The 12,598-nt window shown below is 43.1% G+C and overlaps 1 protein-coding gene across 1 annotated transcript in view; it reads right to left on the bottom strand.

The window, feature by feature from the left end:
- The window catches only part of COL17A1 (collagen type XVII alpha 1 chain), a 38,693-nt gene extending 29,251 nt beyond the window's left edge, over positions 1-9,442 (bottom strand). Inside the window, exons 1-7 of the mRNA XM_071564370.1 lie at positions 9,195-9,442; positions 4,793-4,858; positions 4,030-4,074; positions 3,098-3,196; positions 1,954-2,091; positions 1,547-1,594; positions 567-602 (exon numbers count right to left, since the gene is read on the bottom strand). Of these exons, the coding sequence (XP_071420471.1) occupies positions 567-602; positions 1,547-1,594; positions 1,954-2,091; positions 3,098-3,196; positions 4,030-4,074; positions 4,793-4,847 (421 nt within the window). The 5' untranslated portion in view covers positions 4,848-4,858; positions 9,195-9,442. The remainder of the gene's footprint in view (positions 1-566; positions 603-1,546; positions 1,595-1,953; positions 2,092-3,097; positions 3,197-4,029; positions 4,075-4,792; positions 4,859-9,194) is intronic.
- Between the last annotated feature and the right edge of the window lie 3,156 nt (positions 9,443-12,598).

Genomic DNA, 12,598 nt, shown 5'->3' with positions numbered 1-12,598 from the left:
TAATATAATCCTTCTTTCCCCACACTGTTAATAAATTATTAGAAGAACTGAATGATTTAAACAATGCAGAGCTTTGCAGTGAGCTGGATACACAGACCACAGCAAGTCCCCAGTTTGCTCCCCATCTCCTGAATACCAGCATGAGATCATTTCAGGGTATGGCTTTATGGTTTGCAAGGCAGATTGCAGTACGAGAAACATGAATGCAATTACTGTAAATATGTCTGAGGCAGGTCCCAGAGCACGGATGGACTGAGTTTATCATAGTGAACAGAGAATATGGAAGACTATCTCCTATGCCTTCAGATGTCCAGATTCCCAAGTAGATTCTCTTTTCTGACGCATTCCAAACCTCCATGACCTTCAATAGGATCAATTTTTACACCAGGCTTGTTTAAACAGGTGCTTACAGAGAAATGGCTCATATCTGCAGTGGTATAAATCCACGTACCTCATCTGATGGCTCTACAGGTAGACTGGTAGATTCCAGTTAAAGAGTATGTCCCTTTAACACACCTGAATTACAGTGAGGAAAAAAAGGCTTCTTAAAGAACAGTACCACTCACCTCGACTTTGGCTTCTCCCTCTTGTGGAGGCTGATGCTGTGAACAGAAATGAGAGAAAAGCAATGTTAGTTAGCCTTTACTGCCTGTGACATCTCTGAAAATCAACACACTGATCTTGTTCAGCGTGCTCAGATTCAGACAGTAACTTTTCTGACGGCACAGCTGGGGGAATTGAACTCTTAAGAGTTTTTACCAAGCCCTCTTTAGACCATAAGGTATCTTAAGGAATCAGTAGTACCTTTAGCATTCCTGGACTAGCTGCAGTTTCTTTTTGTACACAGAAATGTTGTTCATAGATGGTGATTTCTCATTTCAAATGGGCAAAAGGAAGCTAAAAGGCCTGTCTACCCCACTGACCAATGCTGAATACTGTGAAACCCTGTCTCTTCTCTGAGCCAGAAAGATGGCCTGACCATAGTGTTTCACTGTCTTCACTGATTAAAATCAGCAGCTCAAGAGTTTGGACAGGGCAAGCCATACCCGCTGACAATATTCAGTGTAAATATAACACTTGATAGCCAGATCACATTTCCATGTATACTTGCTGAAGTCTAGAAAAGAGCAACTAGAAAAGTATATCCAGCAACAGCTGAAAATCCTGAGTCTGGGCTTTCTTGCTTGCAGCTGTTCTCCCAGCTATGGTGGGGGTGGGAGGAATGCTATGAAGTATTCCCTGTTCTCCTGACTATGTTCTCCTGTCCATGCCCTATACCATATGGGGAGCTTCACAAAAGCAGTTGGGAGTAGCAGGTACTGTTTTCACCTTCCATTTGAATATGTATCAGCTACAGACCAGGCTGCCAGCTGTTAAGGTCAATCCCAAATAACTACTCTGAAGTCATGGAGCTGCACTGACTGCCCTGTACAGAACACATCGTAGTTCCAGCAAGTCACAGCCATGTGCAAAAAGCCACTGTAGTCACCAACTCACATGACCTTGCCATAATGTTAAGAGGAACAGTTCTGAAAAAAGAACATACCAAAATCTTTTCTGGGAAACTCAGGAGAAGAGTTGGCACTGGAGCTCCCTGCAAAGAACAGAAATGTGTTCATTAACGCTTTGCACAAAATCATTAAAAGCTTTCAAAACATGTCTTCCTGCCAGCTGTCTAATCCCAGAGCACAGCAAACATTTCCATTTAAAAAAGAAGAGCTATTCAGGATCACATGAAAGAGCTGCTAATGCCTTTCAACAAATATATGCTGTAACTCCTTTTAGGAATGAGGATTACTATAAATAGGACTTAATAACTAAAATGTGTCCCTGATGGCTTATTTCCTAGGAAAACCACAATGGGATTCTTGTGCTATTGGGGACAATTCTGCATTAATGTGCTCTCAGAGTGCAGTACACATTGCCCCCCTTCTATGGCATGTTCTGTGATACCTTCATATGTTGCATGACGGTTGACATAGGTTTTTCTCTCAAATGTTGAGCCAGGTGATTTGGTGAGAGTAGAGCTGGGAGACTGGGCTTGTCTGTAGCCAGAGGATGATGATGTTGAATTCAATCTACCACTTCCACCTATAGTCAAAACAAAACATCATCAAAAGAGTAGGAAAGAAGAGATTACAGAATGCTCTGGGAAACTGCAAGATCTCAGGATCTCCAAAGTTCAGGTTCTTTTCTCTTCCTCCACACACTGAAAAGAAGCAAAAGGAAGATGGCAATCCTGCATGGTCCTCTGAGCTTGCAGGACTGGGTTCAGTTCTCACACTGGTGCCAGTCCAGACAATCAAACTGACATCTTCACTGGAGTTGTTTAACATCTGCCCTGAGGCAGAGAGAGCCCACATTCTGATTTTTAACTGGCATGCAGGTGTCTGTCAGGTCTGTTTGCTATGGCTAACTCTCCTCTTGAACTTTCACACTGCACTTCACTCCCTCTGGTTTGCCAGCTCCCTTGGAGCACAGAATGCTTTCTATATGGATAGTTATACAGTCAGTACCACTGGGGACAGAAAGGTGTGCCAGTTACCTGGCTAGGACACTTCTTTAGAAACCTTTGCTATGACAATCTAAGAGCTGAGCAAAGAATGCTGCCAGAGAAGAACCCCGTTTTTATGGAATAGGTAGCACATAATGATTTGGCACATCCAGAAAATCTGGCAGACTCTTCAATGTGCTAAAGACATGGGCACACAAAAACAAGAAAACTTTTTCTAGAAAATCATTTGATAAAATTCTACCCTCAGCAATATCAACAAAAAGATTAACCAAAATGGTCTTTGGAACAACATGGTCAGAAAGATTGTGATTTCAAAAAGCTGAAAGAAGGGAAATTGAGTTTCTGCATGACTTTTTAAAAACAGTGAGAATGGCATTTTTGTTGTTCTCCTGAAATCAGGTTTTTCCCCGTGAAAAATGGGTCTTTTGTCATTTACTCACTCATCCTCAAAGCCAACTTTGGGGAAGGAATTCTTTTGCTTTGCATATGCATTTCCTACTTCCCTGCCCTGAATCTCTCCTCAGCCCACTTCTGCTGCCTTTGCTCTCTGTTTCCTCACTGTGCAATGATTTAATTCCTTACTTGAGGTCATGTAGCTGCTGCTATGGGTGTAAGACCTCTTTTCCACTCCACTCCCTCCAGCATGGGATGATGTTTTGAGTCCACTGCTGCTCCCTCCTTCTGAAAGAGATGAGCACAAAATGAGACATTGTCTCAAGGCAGAACGTAAGAAGAGCAAAGACACTGCAAGACAAGGCAGGAGGGACTCAAAGCTGTCCACACACTCAGTTACAAGTAAAGCTTCATGTCTGGTGAGAGATCAGAGCTGCAGGGAAGTGCCTTGGCAGAGCAGACAAGCATTCACACTCCACACCCAGCAGGTCTTTAGTCAAAGTTTTGCTTGATACACAGACTGAAGGATATTTCTGTTAAACCTCACCGTAAGTGAGATGATAGTGCAACTCCTTTCCCACTCAGCTGCAGCAAGTTAATAAAGAACATGGTGGGATAAGGATTATGGAGGATTCTTCCCTACTTAGTACTTGTACTTCCCTAGAGAGGGAGAAATGACCTATAACCTTTGATATTACCCAAAAAGATGAACTCACTGTTGTCAGCTGGGTAAGATGACAGGAGAATAATACACTGCAGCCCCAGCAGTGGAGGTTGCAGACCCATCACTTTTGATCCTTGTTCCCAAAAACCAGCCACCAATGGAAACTGTATATCTGGATTTAAATCTGTGGAGAGTCTGGTATATCTGTCATAGTGGAGCATGTGGCTTTGCTTCTGACAACACCCAGACAGCTCCCCACATACTCCTTCTTCTCCCCAATAAAAGGTACTTTAAGAAAGGCATTTCTGAAAATTGCTTTTCTTTGCGTGTAAATCTTCATGCACTGAGACCTGCTGCACCCAGGGATTTACGGATATAATGGAAATAATGCAGACAAATAGCATGGAGGGGCAGAGAACACTGAGCAGAAGTAATGCAGTGACTGAGAATTACTTACTGGGTGGCAAGGACGTCAGTCTTGTGGTTACAGTCTCTGTAATAACTGAGGGAAGAAAAGGGTGCAGATGCAATGTCCTGTTAATATAGCCAAACTAGATCAATGCTCTACTTATTTTACATGCAAGATCATGACTCAGTCAAAGCAGATCAGTGCATTTAAATAAAAGTCCCTCAAGACCAGACTGCCTGGGGGCTGTGGTTACATTAGCACACAATGCTACGTGTTTCCTTACAAATCTTTCTATCTCTAACTAAGAACATCACTGCCATGAAATATTTTTTTGTTTACAAGACCCCTGTAAAACATAGGAGTAGTATTTTTTCTGGGCATTTCTGAGCCACACCCATTGCTGTAACTGCAAAGTCCAAGGTCAGACCCCTTACTAGCTTTCCACTAGTTAATTCTCAAGGTCAGCAGGAAATCAGCCTCTGTTTAACACAAAGCCCCAAAGAGATATCTAAAGAACATTTTCTAGGCTACACAGGGTATTGATATCAGAGGCAGGATCAGCATCCAAGTGTCTGCACTGCTAGCTGGAAATGCTACCACAGGGAAATCATCTGATTAAACAATTAGACTGTGATACACATCTCTAAACATCTGCTCTTGGCCCATTCTATTCCTTATTCTGATTTCAACAGAGAGATCAGGGTCAGGGTCAGAATTTACTTCTGGACCTCTGCTTAGCATTCAATTCCTTACAAAACTGGCCATCCGCTTCTGAGATTTCTGAGGCGCGATATAAAAATCTCCTCCTTACGTCTTTCAGTAACTTCTGATCCATCTTGTCTCGTCTTCTTTGTTACAGAATCCATATCATTGCCACCTGCAACAAAAACAGAGGGACTGTGCTCAGAGCTCTGTGAATAGCAGGAAATGACAACAGCTCCCCATAAGTCCCATCACTTTGCACCCTTCAGCTGGGGACTAGACTGCCTGCAAGACATCTCTGCCAGGGAGTTTACAGTGCCCTTCTAGAGCCACATGATTATTACCAATAGACAGGCACATAGAACACTGGATGGTGAAACACCAGGTGGGTTTGTAAAGCCAACAGGTAAGACAGGGGCAGTTGAAGCAAATCCACTCAGTGATGGAGTTTAGACCTGGATTTATATCTAGACTTTCTGGTACTAAACTTTGGTCTCCCATTGTGCCCCTATAAACGTTTGATGAAAATCACAGGATCCAAACACTGTTCCTACACATCTGCTCTGGGCAGGACTCAACAGCACAGGATTAGCCATGCAGGCAGTTGTAGGAGTAAGTTACCTGCACTCTGTCAGTAGCGCCAGCAAAACCTGGGCAGAGATACTATTACAGCTCTGTTGACAGTAATACAGCATTCTCAGGGTACTTTGATGGTAAAGCCACAGCACGGACTGGACTTAGGTAAGAAGTGCTTTGTCTTGCTTTGCAGGCAGAGCAGCGACAGTTTGGGGACCCTGTCTGTGGCTTTGGAATTTGATCTAATTTAATGCCAGCTCAGGTCAGTCCACAGTGTAGGAATAAATCCTGTGAATGTTGTATACACTTTTTTTCATGACCTGGATCCCATTTTAGCCAAAACTATAATCTCTAGTAGAGGTATGACTGCCTGCCAAGGCAGGAACACCACAATGAAGTGTGATTGTGGAAAGAAATCTCATCTAGAAAAGAAAACACTTCTAGAAAGAACCACATAATTGCTCACTCCCAGACTCTCTAAGATAACCTTTCATCTTGTGCAGCCACAAACAGCGAAATGGAAGAGATTTTAATTTACAAACAAAACTTGCAATAGGTTAAAATCCGTCACTGTACTTGAAGTCTCCTCTTTAAAGGTCACCTGTACCAAACCCTATGCACTTAAAGAGGCCGAGTCTAAAAAAAAAATTTTTTTTGTGCAAAATTCCTTCCAGGGCAGAACCCAAGTTTGTGCCCCTCCAGTCCAGCCACCATTTGAGTTTGATCCTCATGACTCTATTTAACTCTTCTGGAAAGTGTAGCCCACTTGAAGCTTTGCTTGTACTGCCCATGTATAAATAACAGCACAAGGAAGGATGTAGCAGAGAATCTGCAGGAATGTTCAGATTCAGTTCTGACTTTGAGCAGCTCCTGCTATTCCCAGAGCTGGACAGAACGCTTTGAGTGTAGAAGACACACTGCCAGCCAAGCCAGTTTAGCCTCCCATGATAGACTCAATTGAACTTTGCAGAGAACACCACAGCACTTACAGCCCTCACTTGGCACTGCTGACCTTGAGCTTAACTAAACAGCCCTGTAAATGGGATTCCTGAGGACACAACCAAGTCCTTACACAACCTTGTCTGCAGCAATCCTCACAGCGATTGCCAACACTGTGAATTTCCAGGGGCTTATCCAGGGTGTTGTTTCCAAGGCATGGGCAAGACTGGAGCTAGATGCATTAAGAGAGTTCCTCTTTCAGCAGGATGACAGTCCCCTGCAGCGGGAGGGTTCCTCAAGGAAAGGCAGTATCTCTGCTACTCTTCTTTACTTCATCAGCAGTGGAAGCATCTTTCAAGTTCTCTCCATAAAAACAGATGCTGGAAGCTGATATCTAGATGTCAGCACTGGTGGCTTTGTCAGTGTTTTTGGCAAGGAACAGTTTTGTATTTGGAAACTACTTTCTTGTGGCTTTCTAGGCCCAAAACTCCACTTTAGCTCTGCTACTGGAAAGCGGTGCTGGTTGTGAATGCTGGAAGAGGCTAGCACCGCCATGGAGTGAATGCATCTTATGCATCTTTGCCCCCTCTTGAGAGAGGGGAATACCTTGCTGTGATATCAATTAAAAAAAAACAACCAGAGGTTAAAGCACACCTTTGGAGCCATGCATGCCACAGCCCAGCCCCAGCACAGTGCATTCTGATCCATGTTGCATGCGTGTTTGCCACGTGGATGCAAAAGCATGTCCAGACTCCAGCAGGCTGACTGAGCTGCATTTCCATTATCTGCCAGGACTGACTCATCTCACCAGCTCCTATCCAGATTCACAAAGACATAGCTGTGGGCTACGTCTGTGGACAGCAATAGCGCTGTTGAACCAGAGGCATCTGCAATCACCCCTGAGCAACAAGCAGAGACTTGTGCAGTGGGGTCACTCTCAAGCAGAGTGGGCAGCGTAAGGCAGGGCAACCCTATGGCCACTTTAACACGAGTTCAGGGGGTTTAGTGTGCTTGTGGCACCCACAGACACAGGGAACTTGCAGACATTATTGGCACTAGGATCCAGGAGAGGTCTGACACTGCCACGCTTGTGCACACTGCTGCCTCTCTGGACACCATTGAAAGCAGGATCGTAACAGCTGTCCAGCATTGCAAGGCATGATCAGGTCTGTGCTTTCCACAAAAACCTGACAGTGCAGGGTGCCTCCTGCACCGCCTGTGCCACTTGCCTGCAGTGAGGTAATAAAGTTTATTACAGACATATTTCAAAGGGTAGGGGAATAGCTACAAATATGTATTTTACTGGAAAAAAAGCAGGCATGTTTCAGATTCTTTTATCCCTCCACAGTCTCCTCCCAGTTTTCATGTCAGAATGCTGTTGCACTCACAGCACATCCTTTCAGCTCTCTTCTCTCTCCATTAATGAAGCTCCTGCTGTGAGACACTCCACTAGGAGAAAGAGGCACCAGCAAGTGTTGAGATTAATAATATTTAATGTCAGTGGAACCCTTTGATCATGAATACTCTGAGACTCAGTAGATGCCTTCAAATTATGCCACTGACTATCTCCCATCATATCAAATGTCTTTTAGGGTGCCCCTTCCTCTAAACCAAGTCTTTCAGGTGCCACTGTCCTCTACCCAATAAAACTGGCTTAATATTGGCCCTTAATCTCTTTTTTACCCCACAGACTAGGAATCTGACCTTCTCATTCTGCTCTAAAAGCTGTTTCTTTCGAGTTATTTTACAAAAATCAATGCAGTTAGAATCAAATCAACCAAATCATGCTTCCGAATCTGCTCATTTTGTAAACTCACTGACCCATGCTAATGCCAGAGAAACAGGTTAGATGGACAACCAAAGCTTGGACATGCTGTAGGAAGCAAATTCTGCCCAGTCCACAACCTTTCCTGGCTTCTTTGGCACCAGTATGTACTCATATCCCAGATCACGAGCAACAGCGCTGCCCAGACTTCACTCTGCTCTGCCAGATGCCTTCTTTTCAAAAATGTGTCCTCACTGTCCCTACTTAATTGTGGTACTCAAAGAGAAACAGGCCAAGGCAAAGCCATTCTGACCTGCACAACTTCTTGGCTCTGGCACAGAAAGGGATACAAACAACCTGTATTAATCAAATAAGTGTTTGCAGCACGGGAAAGTGCTGCTGTCACCATTTCACAGATGAAGCAACTAGTCACACAAGGACAAGTAACTTCCCCAAAGTCACTCTACAAGTCAGTCTAAAGACAAAAAGAAGCAAGTCTTTCACTTTATGTCACTATGTTTAAGTTGCTAGATCTGCTGTAGGAGGATTCAAACTGATTCTCAAATCAGACTTTTCTGACTTACTGTGACAAAAACACCTTACAGTGTTTCATAATCTTCTAAACAAAAATATGGCACAAAGTCCATAGTAAATGAGTCACGGCAGATAAATAAACCCACCTGTTCGAGACAAAGCAAAGTTTGCCCACAGCAACACAAACCTTCACTCAGAAGCAGCTCCAGGCATTCTCAGGACTAGCAATCAACTTAATATTACACCCTGTACCCACCATCTGAAGCTCCAAGTTACAATTCTTACTCCTCTAGCACATTCCAGATCTGCTCAGTTTTAAAAACAGCCAGCAGATGATCTGCATTTCACCATGCTGGTACCCTTATGGAAGAGAGAACATTCAGCTAAACTTTATCTATTTTACAGTAGTTTCACAAAATGCATTAAAAATATACCCATAAATTGGCTTCATATTTCTAATCTTCCAGCAGGTATACTCCTTTCACTGGATACTTACTTCAAAAGAGTAGTATTCACTGGCAAACAGAAAACCAAAATACCCAGCTCTTACACAATCTTATTTTTATATTGTATTCCCCACAGAAAAATGTAACACCTCCTTTATTTTGCCTGAGAATACAGCCTTGTTCTTAAAGGAATCTGGAAGACAGAAAATAAAGGACACCTTTTTCTGCTTTTTTTCAGTAATATAACTTACCTGCAGTGCTTTGGTTACTGAACTGAAAATCTGTTTTTCTCCTCAACCGCTTCCTTTCTACCAAAAATTTGCCACCTAGACTTTATATCATGTCCTTCCAAAGGTGTGTGGAATCTGAGTGATCATCCAAAAATGTTCACCTCTTCTTTATTTAACCTGTTTTATTCTGCTTTTCTATTCCCGTGCTGTTAAACAAGTCCCAACAAGGGCGTGTCGTGGTTTCCTGCCTCACCCTACCCTTCCAATTATCTGACACTCACTGGAAAAAAAGATCTGCCTCCAGGAATCAAACTTTATTGAAATAAGAAAAGCGCCTACCTATTTGCTTAGGTAGGTTAACTATTTAGATCCCAGACAAATGTGTGAAGGCTCATGTCAGAGAACATTACCAGTTGTGGCAGTACTTTCTGATCCTTGACCTGAGGTCTGTTTTGGCATTTTATTACAGGAAATTACACAGCACCTGCTGATGCCACTATAAGCTGGCTGCAAGTGAAGCATATTTTGCTGCTTGCCAATACAAGGGGCTGAACTACCAGCAGCTACAAATTGGCTGAAAACCACTCAAATCAGTGGTCTGAAGTGCCTTGCCAACACCACAGATATTTATGCTCTATTCAGAAGACAGCAATATTAATAAATAAAAATACACCAAATGGAGTAAGGAACAAAATTTCTTCCATGTATATTACCTGCAAACTTCTCACTGAATAAGAACTACAGCAGAAGAGCAGCCATGGTGGGTCAAAGCAAAACTCCATCTAGCTCATGATCCTGCCTTCTAACCATGGCTCATTGTGACAGCCCTGCGAAGACCATATGAACAGGACAGGCATATGCAGATATTTTCCTGGTGTGCAGAGTCAAATGCAGAAGCATTGCAGTCATTCTTTGACAGAAATTTTCCATTAATTTGTCCAGTTAGTTTTTGAAATTGTACATTTTAGTATGTACAGTGTCCTACAGCAAAGATTTTTAAAGCTTTACTCTACCTGGTGTAAAGATTTTTCCTCCTACTGAACATGACAGTGCCATTTGGTGCCCTGTGCTTCTTTATAAGAATCAGAATTCACCTTGGCTTTTCTCACCCTACACAAACTTTGACAGATTTGTTCCCTTGAATGGGAAAGAACTTAATTCATGTGGATTTTTGCTCAGACCTTTTGAGGGGCTGTAGCTTTGTACTGTCAGGATATCACTCTGTTTTTTTAAATTCCATATTGGAAATTTCCAAAGGTGTGTAGGGACATGGCTGCTCTACAGCACTGCATTTCACTCCAAAGGCTGTGTTTGTTGATGGGGATCAAGACTTCTTCAGAATTCATCAATGCATCTCCTAAATTTCAGAACTTGTAATTATATTTATCTTCATTCAGGCAGAGATTTATGCAGCATAATCTCCTCCCTGAATGGAGGAAGCATCCATTGCTCTGCCTTCAGAACATTAATCAAAGGAAATTCAGTTGTCTAAACAAGCTGCATGTGGTAATTAAGTCATTAGGAGTTGTAGAGCTCAGCTTGGGACATGGCCAAACTGCCCTTTGACCAAAAGGATAAAAGTGGCTCTAGCTTTTTGAACTTCATGCTCTTTGACCACAACACAAAACTGTCCCTCTTATTACCAACTGCACTTAAAACCTGCACTTTGTTCACCTCATTTTACATCTGCTTCCAGCACAATCCACACTGTGTGCTCAGACACAGCCTGACTGCCCACAGACAGAAGGTGTCCACGAAAAGACAGCACTGAATGCACTGGGCTCTGTCAGACCCACCAGTGTGAGGGAGACTTCCTGGCATGTCACACAGACTTCACTGGAGCAAGAGATGGGGCCTCACATTTTCAGATAATGTTCTCAGGACTGGAGAAATTTCCTTTCTCCTTTGTCCCTTTATCAATGTATAAACAAAAGGTAGCCATCATAATTTTGATAAAATAAGAAAATTACAGTATTTTAATCCCTGTAGTGTTGTCATGACAAAGATATTGGTTTAATGGTTATTGAGAACAAAGTGCTCATGGAGCATCTCTTTATGAGTCATTTTGCCAATTTCTTACTGGAAAGGAAAAGAAGGTGGAGGTGGAGGATGACATAGAGGTGACTTCAAAGGAAACTGAAAATAAATCATATCTTGGGAACCACTGCCTCCACATTTAAAAAGGGCAATTTAGGAGAAGATGGAGTTGATGATGTTGTTTGCTAAAACACATTATTAATCTACTCCGGTTCCTACTGGGCAAGTATCAACATCAAGGATGTAATTTAGAGAGGTCCTGAGCTTCTTCACCTTTTACTGAAGTCAGTGATTGCCTCAGATACTCAGAGTTTAGCATAGTCAGTGAACTGCAGCAGGCCTTCCTTCATGTCACCAGCTGCCACTCCTGCAATAACAGTGGTATGTGGACTGGTGGTTAGAGCAGAGGAGGTACCTTGAGCTTCTCTTGGAGGTAACGATCACTATCATTCCATTCCATGCTTGTAGGTGGAGAAGTCTGTAGAGGTGGAGTCACACCTGGGAATATTCTACCAGATGCAGAGCTTGCTACTTGCCCTGCTCCCAGCACGAGAAGAATGCCTGATGCCTCCATCTGTCAGTTAGAGAGATCAATTCACCATGGAAGGCAGCACCATTCTCCTGGTGAAAGATGCTCCAAGAGTTTACAGCACCTGATGCTGGCACTGAAAAACTTAAGAAGTTGAGGCAGAACTACCCTGCACATTCATTGCTCCTGGAGGGGGGCTGGGCTACAGCATGTCTGAATCACTTGTTACTCTGCAAGGAGAGCCCAAAGATAAAGAGTCTCAAAAATGAACCAGACCATTTTGTCATGGCCATTCTCTAAGACCTTAAGGCGTGTTCATGATTTAGAAACAGTCAAGTTGTGATAACTTGTCTTCAATTTGGAAGGGAGCTTTGGAGCACAGAATAAGGTGCATGTTGGTCTGATAATTCTGTCTTGATTGGCACATAAATTACATAACAAGTGAATCAGCCAAGAAGCTGATTGGAATAGTGCAGGCCCACACAAGGATGGTTCGCACAGGGAAGAAGAAGCCACACCTATTTCTGTGTAGCAACTGCAGTTCCCTCCATGCCTTGGTTTTACACAACAGAGTCAGGCAGTCACTGAACCAACCAGAGCCTTTTGAGTCACCCCCTTGACTCAGTGCCCCAAGTCCTCAGTTTGCACATCACTTGGAAAACTCACTGTGAGTAACCTCGGGCATGAATAAAAGCCTTGTGGGGAACTGATCAATGCTTTTGGGGTGCAGGGAGGTGAGTAATGGCAGGACACAAAAAAATATTGCTAACTCAATCTCACAGGTCCCAAGAGACTTCAGTGATCAGGAAGTCTTGGGTATTTGTCCTCAGTAATACAAAGACTGTACAGCTAAAGACTG

This window comes from Pithys albifrons, chromosome 9 (genome assembly GCF_047495875.1).
Source record: "Pithys albifrons albifrons isolate INPA30051 chromosome 9, PitAlb_v1, whole genome shotgun sequence".
NCBI lineage: Eukaryota > Metazoa > Chordata > Aves > Passeriformes > Thamnophilidae > Pithys > Pithys albifrons.
This window is presented reverse-complemented; position numbering and strand designations above follow the sequence as displayed.